General features: G+C 40.7%; 1 protein-coding gene and 1 long non-coding RNA gene across 5 annotated transcripts in view; both read left to right on the top strand.

The window, feature by feature from the left end:
- MALT1 (MALT1 paracaspase) overlaps nucleotides 1-8,234 on the top strand; it is a 64,172-nt gene extending 55,938 nt beyond the window's left edge. For all 4 annotated transcript variants that reach the window (XM_047767042.1, XM_047767041.1, XM_047767044.1 and 1 more), the window contains 4 exons: nucleotides 1,266-1,415; nucleotides 3,966-4,123; nucleotides 5,917-6,042; nucleotides 7,631-8,234. In XM_047767042.1, the coding sequence (XP_047622998.1) occupies nucleotides 1,266-1,415; nucleotides 3,966-4,123; nucleotides 5,917-6,042; nucleotides 7,631-8,071 (875 nt within the window). In that variant the 3' untranslated portion in view covers nucleotides 8,072-8,234. The remainder of the gene's footprint in view (nucleotides 1-1,265; nucleotides 1,416-3,965; nucleotides 4,124-5,916; nucleotides 6,043-7,630) is intronic.
- Nucleotides 8,235-11,552: 3,318 nt separating this feature from the next.
- LOC125119703 (uncharacterized) lies at nucleotides 11,553-13,461 on the top strand. Its single transcript, XR_007133142.1, has 2 exons — nucleotides 11,553-12,306; nucleotides 12,987-13,461. It is a non-coding gene; the product is annotated as an uncharacterized LOC125119703 (long non-coding RNA).
- The last annotated feature ends 7,544 nt before the right edge of the window (nucleotides 13,462-21,005 follow it).

The following is a 21,005-nucleotide window of genomic DNA, read 5'->3' as shown; positions in this document are numbered from 1 at the left end:
TTCTCAGGCCACAGCTATCAATCTGTGCCCCAGATTTTACTGTGTATTACTCCAGATAGCAGTATTGTTAAGTTGCTTGAAATTGCAAAAAGAAATTCTTTCCTATCTAGTTCTGGCAGTATGGTACCCAAAAACTATCTTGCTATATATAAAACTCCAAGACCTACTAGGAAGAAAATATTTAATGATTTAATTGTTTTTAGTGATCAGAGTCCCTTGGAACATACTTCTGACGGTTTTTATTGTCAGTTAGATGTTCAACATGAACTTCAGACCTTGACAGTAATCTACATCCAATTGTATGTCCCCTCTATTTCCTTACCCCCCATTACATGGCAGCCATTCTTCTGAATCTTGTTTATCATTCCATCGATTTGCCTCCTACATAGTTTTATTGAGTTTATATATGTCTGCAAAAAGTATGTACATTTTTATTTTAGTTGTTTTTAACTTAAAAAGATATGTTGGGTTCCTGCTGTGGCACAGTGGCTTCCGAATCTGACTGCAGGAGTTCCCGTTGTGGATAAGCAGTTTAGGGACCTAACCTTGTCTCTGTGAGGATGCAGGTTCAATCCCTGGCCTTGCTCAGTGTGTTAAGGATCCGGCATTACCGCAAGCTGCGGCATAGGTTGCAGATGAGGCTTAGATCTGGTGTTGCCATATCTGTGGTGTAAGCTGCAGCTACAATTGTGATTCAGCCCATAGCCCGGGAAATTCCATATGCCTGCTGCAGGTGCAGCCATTAGAAAAGAAGAGAGAGAATCCAACTACAGTGGCTTAGGTCACTGCAGAGGTTCAGATTCAATCCCTGGCCCAAGAACTTCCATATTCTGCGGGTGCGGCCATAACATTTAAAAAAAGAAAAAATACTTTCACCAAAAAAAGAAAAAAAGGAGTTCCCTTATGACACAGCAGGTTAAGGATCCAGTACTGTCACTGCAGTGGCTGGGGTCACACTGTGGCACAAGTTTGGTCCCTGGCCTGGGAATTTCCACATGCCATAGGTGCAGCTTTATGAATTTCAAAGCTTAGACTATTAGGGATTAATAGAAAAGATAAAAGCAAGAAGGGGACCTTTAAAAGAGAGCTGGTCCAGTATTTACCATATCCCTAGCCCTTTGAACCGTGTCTGGCACATATTAGGTGCTTGGTAAATATCTGTGGACTGAGTAAGTGATGCTGAAAATATAACCTGATTTGGAGGAGTTCTCGGCCTAAATAAAAGGACATGGTCTTAAAAATAGTATTTACTTCTTACCTTTTAGATATGGGTAAATGTCACCTGACCAAAGGCAAGCAGGCTCTAGAGATTCGAAGCAGCCTATCTGAAAAGAGAGCACTCACTGACCCGATACAGGGGACGGCGCATTCTGCAGAATCCCTGGTGCGGAACCTCCAGTGGGCCAAGGCGCACGGTATGGTGAAGTCTCTTTTTTATGAGCTTTTAATGTAATATGTTTAGATTACACCATGAAGTGTTTTTGAAGTGCTTCTGAACATACAGCTTTCCTTCCAATTTTGTAATGAAAATTTTAGCCTTTTGAGTAAACCCAAGGCTAAAATAAAGATTTCAATTATAGATACTACACTGGTTTATTTGATGTTGGAAATATAACCCATTTTTACTTTGGATAAAATTAAAATATGATCATTTAAATTTTTTTTTTGTCTTTTGTCTTTTTTGTTGTTGTTGTTGTTGCTATTTCTTGGGCCGCTCCCGCGGCATATGGAGGTTCCCAGGCTAGGGGTTGAATCGGAGCTGTAGCCACCAGCCTACGCCAGAGCCACAGCAACGCGGGATCCGAGCCGCATCTGCAACCTACACCACAGCTCACGGCAACGCTGGATCGTTAACCCCCTGAGCAAGGGCGGGGACCGAACCCGCAACCTCATGGTTCCTAGTCGGATTCGTTAACCACTGTGCCACGACGGGAACTCCCCTTTAAAAATTTTTTAAACAATTTTCTATTTGTCTAATATATAGTCCCTTAGATTCTTCTATATCGTGAGCTGCTGAAGTGGAAGTATGTGTGCTATTTCAAAAATCAGACAGGCCCCTCATTGATAAACATGTTATCTGTAAAATGCGGACAAAAAAACGGTATTTACCTGATAGAGTTGTTGATATTGAATGAAGTCACATGTAAGACACAAGCAGGATGGTCAGCAGATACTGTGTGCTTGTAAGTATTACTGAGCATAACTGACCATTCTGTCTCCTAGACACTTGAATCCATGTGTCAGTGAGCAAAGAGAAAAGTTGCAGGTGATTTCTGCCTCACCTAATTACCTTTGGTAATTCTATGTGATTTAGTGAAAAAAATAAGTTAAAATTATTGATTGAAATAATGGTTTTTGAATTTTCTGTGAATCCCAAATATCTATGCTGTGGTTACTTAATTAAACGGATAACTGAAAATTGCATTTGTTGAACTCCTGTATAATATCTTTCTTTTCATAATAGTCTGTTCTTTAAGATTTTTGGTAAATTAACATATTGAAGCACATTAAAATGTAAAATGCCAGGAGTTCCCATCGTGGCTCAGTGGTTAACGAATCCTACTAGGAACCATGAGGTTGTGGGTTCGATCCCTGGCCTTGCTCAGTGGGTTAAGGTTCCAGCGTTGCTGTAGCTGTGGTGTAAGTCGCAGACACGGCTCAGATCCCGAGTTGCTCTGGCTGTGGTGTAGGCCAGCAGCTGTAGCTCCGATTAGACCCCTAGCCTGGGAACCTCCATATGTCACGGGAGCGGCCCCAGAAAAGGCAAAAAGAAAAAAAAAAGGTAAAATGCCATGAATATATTATCTTGGCACTCCAGATAATTAGATAAGTAATTGAAGTTGATTCTTTTTCTTTATAAGAAATCTCTAAACAACAGTAACAAAATCACAGTGGGTAAAGTTCAACAGTAAGTAAAACCTTTTATAAAATGAAATGAAAAGGTCAGATAAAAAGTATTTATAACAAGTTTGGTAAGCAATCATTTATAATTAAGAGCTCATCCAAAATGGTGAAAACAAAACACACTAAGACCCCCTCTAATAAAAGGATGCAAATTCAATATACACAGTTGAGAATATATTAAGAAAAAATTTAGTAAGTGATGAATAGTAATTAGAAAAGGGAAAATTAAAATTATGATGGTATATTTCTTCCCTTTTTAAATCCTATCAGACAGGACAACACTTTGAAAATTAGCATTAACTTGTTTTGGAAATGTGAAACTAGTATATATTTTATATAAATGGAAAATTGTCACATAGGTGAAGACCCATCAAAAAGCTATGTCCAACAATCCTAAAGCACTAAGTTTATGTCAGAAATATTGACTATGACATGGAGTTCCCGTCGTGGCGCAGTGGTTAACGAATCCGACTAGGAACCATGAGGTTGCGGGTTCGGTCCTTGCCCTTGCTCAGTGGGTTAACGATCCCGTGTTGCTGTGGCTGTGGCGTAGGCCGGTGGCTACAGCTCCGATTCAACCCCTAGCCTGGGAACCTCCATATGCCGAGGGAGCGGACCAAGAAATAGCAAAAAGACAAAAAAAAAAAAGAAAGAAATATTGACTATGACAGAAAAAGAAATATTATAGATATTCAAGGGTAACAGAATTGCTAAGTTGTTCAGTGCCATTGTGCTTTATTAAAAACTATTTTCATGAAGAGTAAGGCAACAGTGAAAATATCTATAGTTGTATATACTTTGATTACCACTATAAAAATTGTTTTCAGAAGGACAAGAACTGTAATAGAAAAAAGATTTTTACTTGCTTGACAAGCAGAATATTGGGGTTTTGCTCTTTTAAGAACGTATGTGTCTTTAAACAGTGTTAGTTATATAACATTTTTAAGCCACAGAAATAGCTCTAACTTTGTCCCATAAAGAATATTTGTTTGCTGCTTATTGGAAAATTTACCAAGCATTTTTTATTTATAAGTCGTTCTTTCTTATTTATTCTTTTTCAGAACTTCCGGAAAGTATGTGTCTTAAATTTCACTGTGGTGTTCAGATTCAATTAGGATTTGCAGCCGAGTTTTCCAATGTCATGATAATCTATACAAGTATAGTCCACAAACCACCCGATATATTAATGTGTGATGCCTATGTCACCGATTTTCCACTTGTAAGTCTTTTCTTTCATTTAAAATATGATATATCCTCACTTACTAAAGACTAAATTTTTGAAAACTTAAAAGTTGATGATTAATAAAAAGGAAATATATGTATATATATGTTATATATAAAAGTATTTGTATTTCAGTATCAATAATCATATTTAAAGACTAATGGCCAAAATATCTTAAATATGGTCATTTAGGAATGTCTAAAGATCACTCAGAAAAGAAGGCTTTAATTTCCCTTACCCTAAATAGGACATGAAATATGAAGGAATAAAGTATATTATACATATGTCCAGAATGATTTCCTTTTAAAAAGTATTGTTTTCAAAAAAGCTGTAACAGTGTAAGTCACATTTGTCAAGCTAAATAGGTGTATTGGAGGAAGAGAAACCTAATTCTTTGCAAACATTGAGATATGATACTTATTTTGTATTGGCCTAAAGAAGAGACTAAACAATAGCCCTCTTTACTACACAGTTGTAATAAATTAAGACTTAAGCACGGACTAAGAAACAATCCACAGCTTCTCCTTTGCTTCTGATAAAGGCTGTGTGGAGGATATTGCTCAGTGTGAGAATGAATGGTCCTCACTGACCCCCAGAATTAAACAAGCCTGTCTGCCAGTCACAGCCACTCTGGACTCTGGGCACTGGGCAGGTAGAGCCTAAGGGCTGCTGTCTAGAGTTGCAGAGCAGATCTGCTCTCAGCAACAGTTGGCTGTAAAGAAGAAAAAGGGAAGGGCTGCCTTTGGCATGTCCATTCATTCTTAAATATCCAAATCACATAAATCCCCTGCACCTTCCCAAAAAAAAGTGATAAGGAGGGAGAAAATCCAGGAGCCAAACACTAAAAAGGGCTCTAAGTTAAAAGGAAACTTGATGCAGAGTTCCCGTCGTGGCACAGTGGTTAACGAATCCAACTAGAAACCATGAGGTTGCAGGTTCGATCCCTGGCCTCGCTCAGTGGGTTAAAGATCCAGCATTGCCCTGAGCTGTGGTGTAGGTTGCAGACGTGGCTCGGATCCCGAGTTGCTGTGGCTGTGGTGTAGGCTGGCAGCTACAGCTACCCCTAGCCTGGGAACCTCCATATGCTGTGGGTACAGCCCTGGAAAAAGATTTAAAAAAAAAAGGAAACTTGATGCAACTAGAGACTATCATACTAAATGAAGTAAGTCAGATCAAGATAAACACCATGACATCACTTATATGTGGAATCTAAAATATGGCACAAATGAATCTATACACAAAACAGAAACAGACTCACAAACAGAGAGAACAGATTTGTGGTTGCCGAGGGGGAGGGGGAAGGGAGAGAGATGGAGTCCAGGTTGGGGTTAGTGGATGCAGACTATTACATTTAGAAAGAATAAACAACAAGGTCCTACTGTATGGCACAGGGAACTCTATCCAACCTCCTGGGATAGACCATAGTGGAAAAGAATATAAAAATAAATGTATATTTGACTCCCTTTGCTAAATAGCAGAAATTGACACAACACTATAAATCAACAAAACCTTAATAAAATTTTAAGTTAAAAAAGAAATTTGAAGGACGCTTAGCAGTGTTTGTAGGAATACTTCGTTAAGTAACTATCCTTTCAGACTGATTTTTAAGTGTATTGGTGAGGAATATAGAATTCCTATTATTACTCTACAATCTTGTTTCTTTAGTCCTGGGTAAAGGATTATCTACTCAAACCATGATTCATCAGAGAACAGTACTTATTAAGATGTTTTGTTGTCATCGGTGTTGTGACTTTTGCTGATTTCATTAATAATGCTTACTGACTTCACAGGACCTAGATATTGATCCAAAAGATGCAAATAAAGAGACACCTGAAGAAACTGGCAGCTATTTAGTATCAAAGGAACTTCCCAAGCATTGCCTCTATACCAGACTCAGCTCCCTGCAAAAATTAAAGGTTATTGCTATTTCCTGTTTATAACTACTAAGGGAAAACTATGAAAGTGAAAATCCATTTTTGCCTGTGAACCCTTGGTCCATAGATGTGCTGCTTCATTGCATTGTAAACTGAAATAGAGATGATGGCTATAGGGCAAGTCTCATCACTGACCTTTCTCAAATGTAACCCATCCCCGATGATGGCCCGAGGATTTGGGTGTGAGAATGCATGTAGTTATCTTCCAAACTGTTAAAACATTAGAGACAAAGAACATAGTCTACTTTTAAACATCTTAGCATTTTCAAATAAGCATTTCCTAGTTCTGTGACTTTCTGCAAAACAAATTCGAATTGGAATTTATTTGAATCTTTTTTCATTTCTTGTTAATCTTACAAATAAGAAATGACATGGTACATGGTCTATAGCGTTGCGCTTTCTAATATTCTAATATTCTTGATGAACCTGAGTTTTTATTTACAGCTGCATGACCATGGAATGTATTAGCCAGAACTTGGGGAATGAAGTGGGCTCTACTGACAGTGACACAAGGACAACCGTCAGAGAAACCTGTTGTCACCCTGTTTATGGCTCATCCACTTAAACTCTCCTTGTATCTTTGCAATTTAGTCCATTTTATGATTCAGTTAGTTTCCCACTTATGGTTGGGATTATTTGACAGTATTTTTAAAATAGCTAAACTTTTGACTTAGATGTAATGCTGATCATTTCATTAAAAGGTCATTGATTGCCCATCTTCAGTTATGGGGAAAGAGTTTCCCAAGCCCCATTGCTTGGAAAATGCCTTTTCACTCTTCATCAATAATGTAATACCAGGAGTTCCCGTTGTGGCGCAGCGGAAATGAATCCAACTAGGAACCAAGAGGTTTCGGGTTCGATCCCTGGCCTCGCTCAGTGTAAGGATCAGGCATTTCTGTGAGCTGTGGTGTAGGTTGAAGACACGGCTCAGATCCCATGTTGCTGTGGCTGTGGTGTAGGCCAGCAGCTGTAGCTCCGATTGGACCCCTAGCCTGGGAACCTCCATATGCCACGGGTTCAGCCCTGAAAAGCCAAAAAAAAAAAAAAAAAAATACCACATCTCTGTGATTTTGGTTACTTTCAATAGTAAGAACCAGAATTCTACCAATTCAAATTACTGAGTGTGAGAGAAGGAAGATAATTTTAGCTACCTTTCTTAGTAGAGAAATTTTAAAGGAGGGAGTTCCTGTTGTGGCTCAGCAGGTTATGAACCATGAGGATTCAGGTCCAATCCCTGGCCTCACTCGGTGGGTTAAGTATCCGGTGTTGCCATGAGCTGCAGTGCAGGTCACAGACGTGGCTCAGGTCCCGTGTTACGGTGGCTGTGGCGTAGGCCGGCAGCAGCAGCTCCAGTTCAACATCTTCTTTACGCCACAGGTGCAGCCTAAAAAGCAAAAAAAAAAAAAAAAAGTAAAGGATACCCTGAAGGTTTGGAACCTGGGAAGGGGGAGTAAGAGTGGGTTTGATGTTGTTCGATTTTGCCTGTATTTGTGTGTGTGAATGATAATCTAAGACTGATGTACTTTCATGGTTGATAAAAATGGCAAACCTTACTTCTTTTTCTTCTCAGGAACATCTTGTCTTCACAGTATGTTTATCATATCAATACTCAGGATTGGAAGATACCATAGAGGAAAAGCAGGAAGTGAATGTCGGGAAACCTCTCATTGCTAAACTAGACATTCATCGAGGCTTAGGAAGGAAGACCAGCTTCCAAACTTGTATCATGTGTAACGGCCCTTACCAGAGCTCTGCATCCACATCAGCAGGAGCCGCCCATTATCATTCATCTCAAGACTCATTCTGTGGTGTTTACCATTCACATCTTAGTAATTCAAGCAATGCTATGCCGTCAGATAGCTGTCAGTGCAGCCGAACTGCAGATGCCTTTATTTCAAGTCATCATACCCACCATTATTCATGTCAGTTTGGCAGAAGTAATGTGCCAGTAGAGACAACTGATGAAATACCATTCAGTTTCTCTGATGGGCTCAGAATTTCTGAAAAGTGACCTCTTTGTTTTGAAAGTTATCATAATTACTAGATGTCTCATCTAACAGTACTCAAATGAGTGAGGTATTGTAAAAAGAGCAAAGTAACAGCTGTTACATGGCAAACTCAGGACTTTGAGATGTAAATTCTATTATTTAACTACAGACTTCCTCTAAAATTTTGTGAATTGGTTGATTTGTTCTGTAAGTATGAAGTATGGATGTGTATACATTTGTGTATGTAACAAAAATGTTTTCATTTTGACCACTTTGAAGAACAGTAGGAATGGCATTACTGTAGAACCAGAAAAAGAACGTTGATGGTCATCAAACTTAACCTGATTTCATCAGTGGAAGAAGCAGATTGAGGAGCCTTAAGTTAGGGCTAGCATCAGAAACGATACCTCCAGGTTTCTCTTCCTGTGTTTGTTCCACTACATACTGCCTTCCTGACAGGTTCTGAGATAGATATTATTTTTGTACATAGTTTTAAAGATAGATATGTAAATATGCATATCTGTGTATAATCTAAAAATGTATGAACTTTAGTTTGTGATTATAGGACTTAGCTGCAAATGCCAGTTAAGAGGTTTGTATTTAAATCTTACATAGAGCAGGCTGAAATCTGTTTCTTATTCATAAGGTCATGAAAGTACATGAGAACTGACAATGTCTATGTTAAAGCTAGACAGCAGGATAATTTTGCTACAGGATAATCTTGGTAGCCATTTACTTGCATCTTAAAAACACTGGACATGTCTTCCTTGATAACATATTTTCTCACTGAATTTTACTGGCCTTAGGAGATAATTGCCTTTGGTTCTACCAAAAAAGTAGGTTTAAAGGCAGCTGGCAATAAAAAAGATTGAATTAATAATTTTAAAATAATCCATAAGGAAAAATCCCAGGAGTTCCTGTTGTGGCTCAGTGGTTAATGAATTCAACTAGGAACCATGAGGTTGCTGGTTTGATCCCTGGCCTTGCTCAGTTGGTTGAGGATCCGGCGTTGCTGTGAGCTGTGGTGTAGGTTGCAAACAAGGCTCGGATCCCGCATTGCTGTGGCTCTGGCGTAGGCCGGTGGCTACAGCTCCGATTGGATCCCTAGCCTGGGAACCTCCATATCCCAAGGGAGTGGCCTAAGAAATGGCAAAAAGACAAAAAAAAGAAAAAGAAACATCCCAGGCCCAGATATCTTCACTGCTCTATTCTACCAGACATTTAAAGAAATAGGGAGTTCCTGTATTGGCTCAATGGTAACAAATCTGACTAGTATACACAAGGACACAGGTTTGATCCCTAGCCTCCCTCAGTTGGTTAAGGACCTAGTGTTGCCATAAGCTCTGGTATAGGTCCCAGGTGCAGCTCAGATCCCACATTGCTGTGGTATAGGCCAGCAGCTACAGCTCCAATTCTGCCCCTATCTGGGAACCTCCATGTGCCATAGGTGTGGCCTTAAAAAGACAAAAAAATTAAAATTTAAAAAATAAATAGCACCAATCCTTTGCAAGCAAACACCAACTCATCTTATGAGTCTAATATCACCCGAATACAAAACCAAAGACATTGCAAGGAAATGCAGGGCAATATTTATTATGAATATGGGCACAAATCAATACAATACTCTCATACTAAGCAGCTAGCAGCATATAAAAAGGGTCACACACCATAACTGAGATTCATCCCAGGAATGCAATGTTGGTTTAACATCCAAAATTCAATGTGACATGTAAATTATGCTCATTATTGGAGTTCCTGTTGTGGCTCAGTGGTTATGAGTCTGACTAGTATCCATGAGGACGAGGGTTCGATCCCTGGCCTTGCTCAGTGTGTTAAGGATCTGGCATTGCAGAGAGTACAGGTCACAGATGTGGCTCAGATCTGGTATTGCTGTGGCTGTGGCATAGGCCAGCAGCTATAACTCTGATTCAACCCCTAGCTTGGGAACTTACATATTCTGTGGGTGCAGCACTTTTTAAGACAAAAAATAAATTATTTTCATTATTCACAATAGTTGTATCTATAATATCACTATGAATACTGAATTAGCGAATACAGAGCCATTGCTCCTAGGGGAAATATGTGTGTTTTATATATATTAAATAGATTATAATCTTAAATCCTAAAAACATTTTATCCTGGTAGATTCTGTTTATTTTACAAAAGACAAATGAAGTTCAGAAGTGACTTGCCTGAGGCCACTCAAGCAACAGGCCAGAGTTGGGATTCAGACCCATCCACCTGGCCCCAGAATCAGAGCTTCTTGCATTACACAGCCTTTCCCCCTGCCTTCTCCATCCTCTAGTCAGCTCTGCAGGAGTACTAAAGCAAGAAGACAAAACACTGCCTTGTTTGACCTCAGCTAAGAACATGGACATCAGGGAACTTAAATTTCATTGAGTCTGCACATGTCCATGGATGATCATAAAAGCACTGCAAGTATTGATTTGTGAGTTAAAAATTTTAAATAATGAGAAAATTCACAAAACAGAATCTTGAATGATGAGGATCATGTTCATAAAGAGCCAAAGGACCACACTGTCTTAACTATTAATAGATGCAGAAAAAGCATTTGATAAAATTCAGCACCCTTTCATGATAAAAATACTCAAACTAGGAATAAAAGGGAACTTCCTCATGATGATAAAGGGCATCTACACAAGAAAAACAAAACAAAAAAAAATCGTAACACCGTTCTCAATAGCAATAGACTAAATACTGAATGTTTTCCCCCTAAGAGCAGAAATAAGACAAGGATATTCATTCTCACCACTTCTATACAACATTGTACTCCAGACAGTAGCCAGGACAATTGGGCAAGAAAATGAAATAAGGGTAACCATACTGGAGAAGAAGGAAAACTAAATGTATTTCACAGATGACATGATCTCATTATATAAAAAACTAAGGAATTCATTTTAAAACTAATGAGTTCACCAGGTTGCAAGATAGATACAAAATCAACATACAAAGATAAGTGTTATCTGTGCTAGCAATGAACATTCTAGAATTGAGATTTTAAAATTCTGCTTATAATAGCATTAGATGAATAAAATAAAGCTGTGAAACACTGAGAGAAATTAAAAGGAGATGTAAAAAAAATGGGAAGACTTTTTTTTTTTCCAGTTTGGAAGATTTAACATTGTTTAAATGGCAATACTGCCCACATCGCTCTGCAGATTCAATGCAATTCCCATCAAAATCCCAGCTGGCTTTTTTGTAAACATTGATGATAAAATTCACACAGAAATACAAGAATCCCACAGTATCCAAAACGATCTTGGAGTTCCCGTCGTGGCGCAGTGGTTAACGAATCCAACTAGGAACCATGAGGTTGCGGGTTCGGTCCCTGCCCTTGCTCAGTGGGTTAACAATCCGGCATTGCTGTGAGCTGTGGTGTAGTTTGCAGACGTGGCTCGGATCCCGCGTTGCTGTGGCTCTGGCGTAGGCCTGTGGCTACAGCTCCAATTGGACCCCTAGCCTGGGAACCTCCATATGCCGAGGGAGCGGCCCAAGAAATAGCAAAAAGACAAAAAAAAAAAAAAAGATCTTGAAAAAAGAGCAGAGTGGAAAGATTCACAACCAACTTCAAAGTTTTTTACAAAGCTACAGTAGTCAAAACAGTGTGTTATTAGCATATGGATAGACATACACATCAAAGGAATATAAAATATAATGGTCCAAAAACAAACCCATACACTTTGTGATCAACTGATACTTAGTAAAGTTGCTAATGGCATCCAATAAGAGTAATCTTTCAACAAATGGTTCTGGAACAACTAGGTAGTCACATACTAAAGGACTCCTTCCTTACACAGAAATTTTCACTCAAAATGGATCATACACCTAAATATAATAGCTAAAACTATAAGATTCTTACAAGGAAACACGGAAGTAAATCTTCGTGACCTGGAGCTAAACAACAGCTTCTTAGGTAACAACCCCCAAAGTACAAGCAACAAGGGAAAAAAATGAGCTAAACTTAATTTTTTGTGCTTTAAGGGACACCACCAAGAGTGAAAAGACAACCCACAAAATGAGAAAATTTGAAAATCATATCTGATAAGGGACTTGTATCCAGACTACATGAAGAATTCATAACAAGCCTTTTATACACTAGTACTTAACTATGGTTACTATGGAGCAATGGAACTGTCCAATGGGACTTTTGTGATGAAGGAAATGTTCTCTGTCTTCACTCTCCAATTTGATGCCTTCTAGTCCCATTTGGTAATTAGGCAACTGCAGTATAGCTAATGTGAGAGTCCGCGTTTTTTTTTTTTTTTAATTTTGGTTTTAATTTATAAAGCTATATATAGTGGCTTCTATAGCCAACTGTGCAGGTGCATAAAACAGGGTTAGAAGTTAGGTAGGGTAAAGGGAATTTTGCCTTTCACTTTGTATTTTTCTATATATTTGAATTTTTAAAGCATGTATTTATAATCTTAAGACATTTAAAAAACAACAGTGGTGCAGTTTGTTTTTTCCATCAGCCATACTTTTATTTTACTTGAATCTCTCACACCAATTGCTTTGTCAGTTAGGCATAGGATTTTCTGTAACATCAGTGGAATTTAGAAAAGATAACCTATCTGCACCAATGACAAAGTGAGGAAGAGATTAGGATAGTGAAGGCTTACTAAATTCAAAGCTAACTTGATTCTGGGGAAGGGATATTTTCTAGAAAGTAACTTTGAAAATTATAAAGTAGCAATTATAAATTACATGTTTTCTAACAAAAGAAATCAAACCTCAATACATGGGATCATTTGAATATACACTTTAAAGGGTTATTCATCCAGAGATGAACAGGTAGATAAAAAGAGAGGTGTAGCCTTAGCAAAGAACGTCTTTAAAGAATATTGAAAAGGGATATCTAGACCTTTGGTTTTTCCTCAATCTCCAGTGTTCATTACTTTTTTTTTTCCAAACCTCTAGCTTGCACATGAAGAAACAATGAAGTGGTCTCTTCAGTAATGACAATTTTTTCAACTTGTCAAACTCAATCATGGAGCCAGATAACCGAGATATTGACACAAAGATCTGCACATGCTCAATGTCAGGATGAGAGCTGTTTTTAAAGGCCTAATAAATTTTAAGTTGTTTCCTGTTATTTGAACATTCCCTTCGGTATTTGTATGCTATTGCTTTTAACTGTCACTGTTGTCAAAAACTCAATTTACACATCACTTTCATGTATTTCAACCAGTTTTTCTAGTTCAATATTGTGAGTTTTATTCAGGCCCAACTAAAATATATTTTCAATACTTGCCTTTGTATTATGACGTATTTCTCATTGATAAACTTAAGAAAATATACCTAGAACATGAGAATATTTGTATAAATGTATGTAATTTTTTTTCTCAGTTTAACAGCATTAAAAACATTTTAGCATAAGTTTGGCTTTACTGAAGAGGAGTCTCGAGTCAGTTCCAGGTGGTGTGACTTAGTGTGTTATTTGTCTATGCTTTTTCTATTTCTTTATCTGTAAAATGGGGATGATAAAATTTCAGAGGGCTTATAATACTTTACAGGCCTGGCAGTACTCAAGAAGAATATTTAAGTGCCAGCTTCTTTAAAAGGATTGCCCTGAGGGAGTTCTCAGCCTGGCGCAGTGGAAACGAATCCGACTAGGAACCATGAGGTTGAGGGCTCAATCCATGGCCTTGCTCAGTGGGTCAAGGATCCGGCATTGCCGTGAGCTGAAGTGTAGGTCCCAGACACGGCTTGGATCCCACGTTGCTATAGCTGGGGTGGAGGCCGGCATCTATAGCTCTGATTAGACCCCTAGCCTGGGAACCTCCATATGCCGTGAGTGTGGCCCTAGCAAGATAAAGAAATAATAATAAATTTTAAAAAATAAAAGGATTGCCCTCCAAATCTGACATTCTCCAAGTCCCTGCATAGGGCGTAGTACTTGTTATTAAGGCACGTCCCACAATGCACGTTCATAGTATTGGCATATTGGCCTCTAAAGTAAGCTGTAATTGAAATTTGTTCTCTCCAAAATCACTTTTCAAAAAGCATGTATGGAGTTCGCTGATGGCTCAGCAGGTTAAGAATCCAGCACTGGGAGTTTCTATGTGGCTCAGCAGTAACAAAACTGACTAGTCTCCATGAGATTGCAGGTTTTGATCCCTGGCCTCGCTCAGTGGGTTAAGGATCCCTCGTTGGGTGAGCTATGGTGTAGGTTTTAGATGAGGCTCGGATCCTGTGTTGCTGTGGCTGTGGTGTAGGCCAGCAGCTGCAGATCCTATTCAGCCCCTAGCCTGGGAACCTCCATGTGCTGCAGGTGCAGCTCTAAAAAGCAAAAAAAAGAAAGAAAGAATCCAGCACTGTCACTGGTGTAGCACAGTGGCCCAGGAACTTCTGTGTGCCACAGGTGTGGCCAAAAAACAAACAAAAAACATGGAAATTGGAGTCCTCAGTCATTAATATTACATAAAGTACATTATATCTACACACGCACAAAATTCACTAGCAGTGATTCTAATTGGTGGGATTATTTGGCTTTGCTTATCTGTATATTCCAGTTTTTATATAGGTTACAGCTACTTGTAGTTTTAAAATATAGATATATATATTGTTTAAATATTCTGAGCATCAATAAAATTTAGAACAATTTTTCATAAGTGCACTCAAGTTTAAAAATGCACAGAACCTTGTGTATTTTTAATGTCATCAGTAATACATAGGTGCTTTTATATTTTAAATTTGAAATGCTTCCAAACTTTGAGGAAAGTTGCAAAATACAAAGAATCTTCATAGTCCCCTCACCCCTCCCTAAATGTTAACATTTTCCCGTGTTTTAGCATTTTGTTTCAAATATATACACATTTTTGTATATATATCTACATACACATACGTAAGACATTTTCCTGAGCTGTTTGAAAGTAAGCCTTTAGCCCATACTACTTAGGTGTATACTGCCTGAAAACAAGAACATTCCATGTAACCACAGTACAACTACCAAGATGATATCTGGATCCAGAACCTCCCTGTGTCCTGAACTCCAGGAACTGAGTGCTTATCTTGTTTGTCTCCCTCCCCTCAGGGATCGCTGTCCTGTGCTCCTTGTCCAATATCTAAAAGCTGTTTCATGCATTTTGTCTGGTATTCTTGTTAAGATGGGACAGTACATCCAGGCCTTATCATTCCATCATGGCTTCAAGCAAACATTTGCAGGTAATTTTTTAAACTAATCACATTCAAAAATACTGTTGGATGAACTTGCACATTTTGCAAGGAACTATTACCAAACCAAGGTTCTTTGCCCAAAGCGCAGCAAGCCAAGCTGAGACACCACGGTTTGCAGCAGAAAAAGTGGTTATTATTCGTGAGGCAGCCAAGCAAGGCGAGGGGAGAACAAATCTCAAATGTGCCTCCTTGAAGGCAAGGGACCCAGGGTATTGATGGGATAAAGCTGAGGCATAGGGAGAATGGGAAAAGGTAACTGGAGATAGGAAGGGGACATCATCCTGCACAGGTGCAACTAAGCTCCAGGCTTCTTCACTGGAGGCACGTTGAGCAAATGGTGGCACCAGCATGATCAGAGGGCTGAGTTTCTGGCTTTCTGATGTCAAAAGGTCACCAAGCAGATGCAAACTATAATCTTTGAAATGGATAAGCAATGGGATCCTGCTATGTAGCACTGGGAATTATGTCTGGTCACTTGTGATGGAGCATGACAATGTGAAAAAATACATGTATGTGTGACTGGGTCACCTTGCTGTGCAGCAGAAAATTGACAGAATAATGTAAATCAGCTATAATGGGAAAAAATAATAAAAGAATTTTTTTAAAAAAGTCACCAAGCAGACGTTTGCACATGCCCAGCTGGAGGGTCATCAGCCCTAACCAGTCTTAGCCAGATCTAGAGTACAATTCTGGGAGGGTACAGTTACCCAGCCAGCCATAAATTCCCTAATCAGATTCAGAGACAACTCCCTTCAGCAGGAGAGAAGCAAAGCTCAGGATGGTGAGATCATGAGGGAGGAAAAAGTCTTATTCAATGAGGTGCAAGGCACATAGTAGGTGCTCAAAAAAATAGGGCAAAGGAGGGAACATCTAACCAGTCTGTTCGTGGTCCCATGTCCCTTCGCCAACAGAAGCGGGAAGGGTTTTGTTCCTTCAACCTGAATCTGACCAAGGGTCCTGCACTTTGGTTAATATGTACTTTCCACTCAACTCACTCTTCACCACTAACAACTTGGTGCTGTGTTAGCATCAATCTTCTTTAGATCTAAATGGAAACCATCTGTGCCCCTTTGAGTAAAGAAATAAGCATCTGATAACCATGAGCAAATGGGTTTCCAAACACACAACCCCCGCCAGACGTCAGCATAGTTGTACAGGGGGCATCAGACTGAAGGTGGGGGCATCCAACTGATCAGGCACAAAGTTGTCAAGTTGCACATTGAAGGATTAAGTTTAAACACCTGAACTTTATTTATTGTCTTTTTTTCCTTTTCTAGGGCAGCTTGCTGCGGCATATGGAGGTTCCCAGGCTAGGGGTCTAATGGGAGCTGTAGCCACCAGCCTACACCACAGTCACAGCAACGTGGGATCCAAGCCACATCTGTAACCTACACCACGGCTCACGGCAAAGCCGGATACATAACCCGCTAAGCAGGGCCAGAAATCGACCCCGAAACCTCATAGTTCCTAGTCGGATTCGCTAACCACTGCCCCACGATGGGAACTCCAAACACCTCAACTTTAAAGAAGGGGGATAATGTATACATGTAAGGATAACTTGATCCCCTTGCTGTACAGTGGGAAAAATACATATATATATATATATATATATATATATATATAAAGAAGGGGGAAATGAAAGGCAGGGTGGGAGGGGGGAGGGGAGTGGTGCAGATTAGAAATTCAGGGACCTCTTTTTTTTTTTTTTTTTTTTTTTTTTTTTTGCTATTTCTTTGGGCCGCTTCCGCGGCACATGGAGATTCCCAGGCTACGGGTCTAATCGGAGCTGTAGCCACTGGCCTACGCCAGAGCCACAGCAACGTAGGATCCGAGCCGCGTCTGCAACCTACACCACAGCTCAAGGCAACGCCGGATCGTTAACCCACTGAGCAAGGGCAGGGACCGAACCCGCAACCTCATGGTTCCTAGTTGGATTCGTTAACCACTGCGCCACGATGGGAACTCCCAGGGACCTCTTTTAATGGAGCCAAAGGCAATTTTCCCCCTTGCAGATGGAAAGAAAAAGAACGGTTCTGGAATGCTGATGTTGTGGGGGAAAAGGCTTAGAAAGGAAAGTGCCTGGAATTCAATGCAGTGACTTGAGCTAGGAAGGCAAGAGACCAGCTGGTATTTGTACTTGTGATGGTTTGAAGATTTGAAACAGGAGGGAAAGGGTAGGGCATAACACTTACAAGAATGACTAAGACCTTGAGGATATGACAAACACTGGTTCGAATCGAGATCCGAGATGCTGGATGATTCAACTTCCAGTGGACCTTGAGTTTCACTCAACCCTCATTGTAACATGTTAGCATGATGTGACACTGTAACATCAGCATGCCAAATGACATAGCACAGGCACCATGAAAGTTCCAAGACCTACCATAAAAGGCCAAAAACTGGACAGTGGCCCAATTCCTGGGAACAATAATCCTCCCACTCATTAGCCTATGAAACTGCCAAGCCCATAAAACTCACCATCCTGCATTTCAGGGCCTCTCACCTCTCGCTTTTTGAGATGGCTCGTGTTTTGTCTCTTAATAAACCTACTTCTTACCTATCACTTTGCCTCTCACTGAATTTCTTCCATGTTGAGACATGAAGAAACTGAACTTCAGAAAGTGCCGAGACCAAGTGTGTAATTTTAATTAAAAAAAAAAAAAAAAGTGGGTTCAAGTCCCAATCTAGGTTTTGACTGGGTCAGAGGCCCAGCACATAGCTTTGAGTCTCAAGCTGAGGTGTACAGTTTCAAGATTCACACTTAGAACTTGTTTGCGTGAGTAAACACCATCCCTCGATTTTCCCTCTGGCACATAGCCTGTCTTCCCAAGTTCATGTTGTGGTTTGGGGGACGAGTGGAGAATAGTTCCCTTCTCACCAAGCAGCATCTGATCAATACCTTCCACAGGCCTAGGGAATGCCCGGGCCCTTAGCTCTGCTCACTCTGACCTTCTCCTCTGGAGGCCCGTGTGTGAACTGCACACTGGGAGGAGGAGGGGTGCTGGCCAGGCCCCATGTCCCAAAAGGGAAGCAGGGAAACAGCTCTGTCCTCACAGGCTCCCTTAGTTTCTTCTAACACAGTCGTAGGAGATCTCAAGTGAGAATTATGTGCCCCTAGGAGCCCTGCCTCTATAGCTGCTTTTGTCCCAGCATCCAAGAGCCAGTACCCCCATCCACAACCCTCACACTCTCTGAAGACTGATCTAATAAGAAAGGGGGAAAAAAATGGCTCAGCAGTTAACTAATCCAACTAGGATTCATGAGGATACGGGTTCTATCCCTAGCGTTGCTCAGTAGGTTAAGATCTGGCATAGCCGTGAGCTGTGGTGTAGGTTGCAGACACAGCTCGGATCCTGCGTGGCTGTGCCTGTGGTGAGGGCCAGCAACTGTAGCTCCAATTGGACCCCTAGCCTGGGAACCTCCATATGTCTTGGGTGCAGCCCTAAAAAGCAAAAATAAAAATAAACTTAGAAAACTCTTCTCAATAAAGCCTGACCTTAAAGATTAATACTCAGCTGAAACAAAAGATTAAGACCAAACACCTGTTTCTTTCCAGGTGTCCACTTTCCCTAGTACAACCCTAAACACCACCCCCATCTCACCCCAAGACCACCCTAGAGGCCCAAATTGCTTTGGAAGAAGACTGAAGCAGAATTACCAGAAGTTTTCTGGTAATTCCCTGTACATGCAACTAGAGCTTTTTTCCTAGGACTTTGGGAACAAATTACTAACAAACTGGATGACAAGAAAACATTTGTTCCCTTAGTTCCAGAAGCCAAATTCTGGAATCAGGAGACCTCAGGACAAAGCTCCCTCTGGAATCCAGGGAAGAATCTTTCCTCGACTTTTGACCTCAACTACTGATGTCTGCAAAGACCCTAGTTCCTCGCATTTGAGTTTCCAGGTGGGTGTGTATTGGGGGGCAGACACTTTTAAACCCACTATAGCAACCCCACTTTTTCCCCAGCCTCCTCACCTCCCTCCCCACAGCCCCCAGTCTGCCATCAATACTCAGTAGTGAAGCTTTTTCACTTGACTACTAGGTGGTGTGGACTTAAGAACAGAGAGATTTGGAGTTTAGAGGACAGAGGCTGGCATCTTCTACAGGCTACGCCTATTTTTGTGGTAAAAGTAGAGTCGACCAGGAGGATAAAGTTCAGTATCCACAGAGAGACTATCTCTTGTCATTGCTCTGATTTTGCTTCTGAAGCAGAGCCCTTAGCCCGAAGCCCAGCAGCCCAAACACCCAGACCCCAAGGTTTGCGGCAATTTCTTCATGAGGCAGACGAACAAAGACCCAGCAGGACAAGGCTCAAAGCTCCCCACAGACGCCAGGGCTCGGGGCATTTATGGGATTGCAGGAGGGTGGTCCGAGGTGTGGGGAGGGCGGGGACAGGTGATTGGAAATAAGGAAAAGGTGAGGTCATCGTTCTGCCCAGGTGTGACTAGGCTACAGGCCTCTCCACGTTCAAAGATGGAGGCTCCCAGCACGACCTGCGGGTGGAGAGTTCAGGCCTCTGACGTCAAGAGGGCACCGGGCGGGCACTGGCACAGGCCCGGTTGGAGGGTCAGGGGTCCTAACCAGTCTCAACCAGCTCAGCTCAAAGTGGACACAGCTGACTCCGGGTTCCTAGAAAACAGCTCAGGCAAACATCCTACTTTGAGCCTACTTGCTGCTTGGAGGACGTACAGGTTATTGAAGCAAGAACTAAAGCAAGCTTGATTAGTGAAGGTTACAGGAGTCATGGATCGAACCGAATGCCCTCGGTTTCAAAATTCACTCCTTTCGGGGCAAACTATTTCTCTTCCCATTTGCTATTCCACCCCAAAACTGACTTTTTAAAAGGGAGTTTGCATCTACTCTTAGTAGAATAAATAGGTCATCAATATTAGCAAATGAAGACATAGTAGCTTAAGGTGTAAATGTTTATGCAAAGACAGAGTTCCCATTGTAGCTCAATGGTAACAAAAATCCGACTAGTATCCATGAGGACTCAATTCAATCCCTGGCCTTGCTCGGGGGTTAAGGATCTGGCGTTGCCATGAGCTGTGGTGTAGGTCGAAGATAGGGCTCCAATCTGGTGTTGCTTTGGCTGTGAGCAGCAGCTGCAGCTCCAATTTGACCCTTAGTCTGGAAACTTCCATATGCCTTGGGTGCAGCCCTAAAAAGCCAAAAAATAAAATAAAATTTTAAAAATGTTTATGCAAAGAAAGGAAAGCAAATAAGCCTTTAGGGTGGAATGTGTTACTTTCTTCTGTATGTTGGGTCTGAATGTTTTACACACAGGATCTCATTTAACTCTCAACAGCTTTGCAATCTATAAAGAAACAAATTGTTAGGCTGACCCAGGATGTCTTAATTTGGCTGGATAGCAGGGGCAGGATGACTCAAACCCAGAACAGAGCCCACTATTTTTTCCACAATGCTGCTGCTTATTATCCAATAACAAAGAGATATGCAATCTTTGTTCAACAAGAAATGCTGGATCTATGAGAAGCAGGCTGATAGTAAATGCTCCTATTTAACGGAGTATTAAACATCGTGTCTAAAAGATAAAAATCTTTGTTTGGATTTCCCCTTGTGGCGCAGTAGAAACGAATCTGACTTGGACCCATGAGGATGCAGGTTCGATCCCTAGCCTCACTCAGTGAGTTAACGATCTGGCGTTGCCATGAGCTGTGGTGTAGATCACAGATGTGGCTCAGATCCTGCACTGATGTGGCTGTGGCATAACCCAGTGGAGACAGCTCTGATTCCAC

The sequence above is a fragment of the Phacochoerus africanus genome, chromosome 2 (assembly GCF_016906955.1).
Source record: "Phacochoerus africanus isolate WHEZ1 chromosome 2, ROS_Pafr_v1, whole genome shotgun sequence".
In the NCBI taxonomy this organism is placed as follows: Eukaryota; Metazoa; Chordata; class Mammalia; order Artiodactyla; family Suidae; genus Phacochoerus; species Phacochoerus africanus.
The sequence above is the reverse complement of the archived record's forward strand: the minus strand, read 5'-3'. Positions and strand labels throughout refer to the sequence as shown.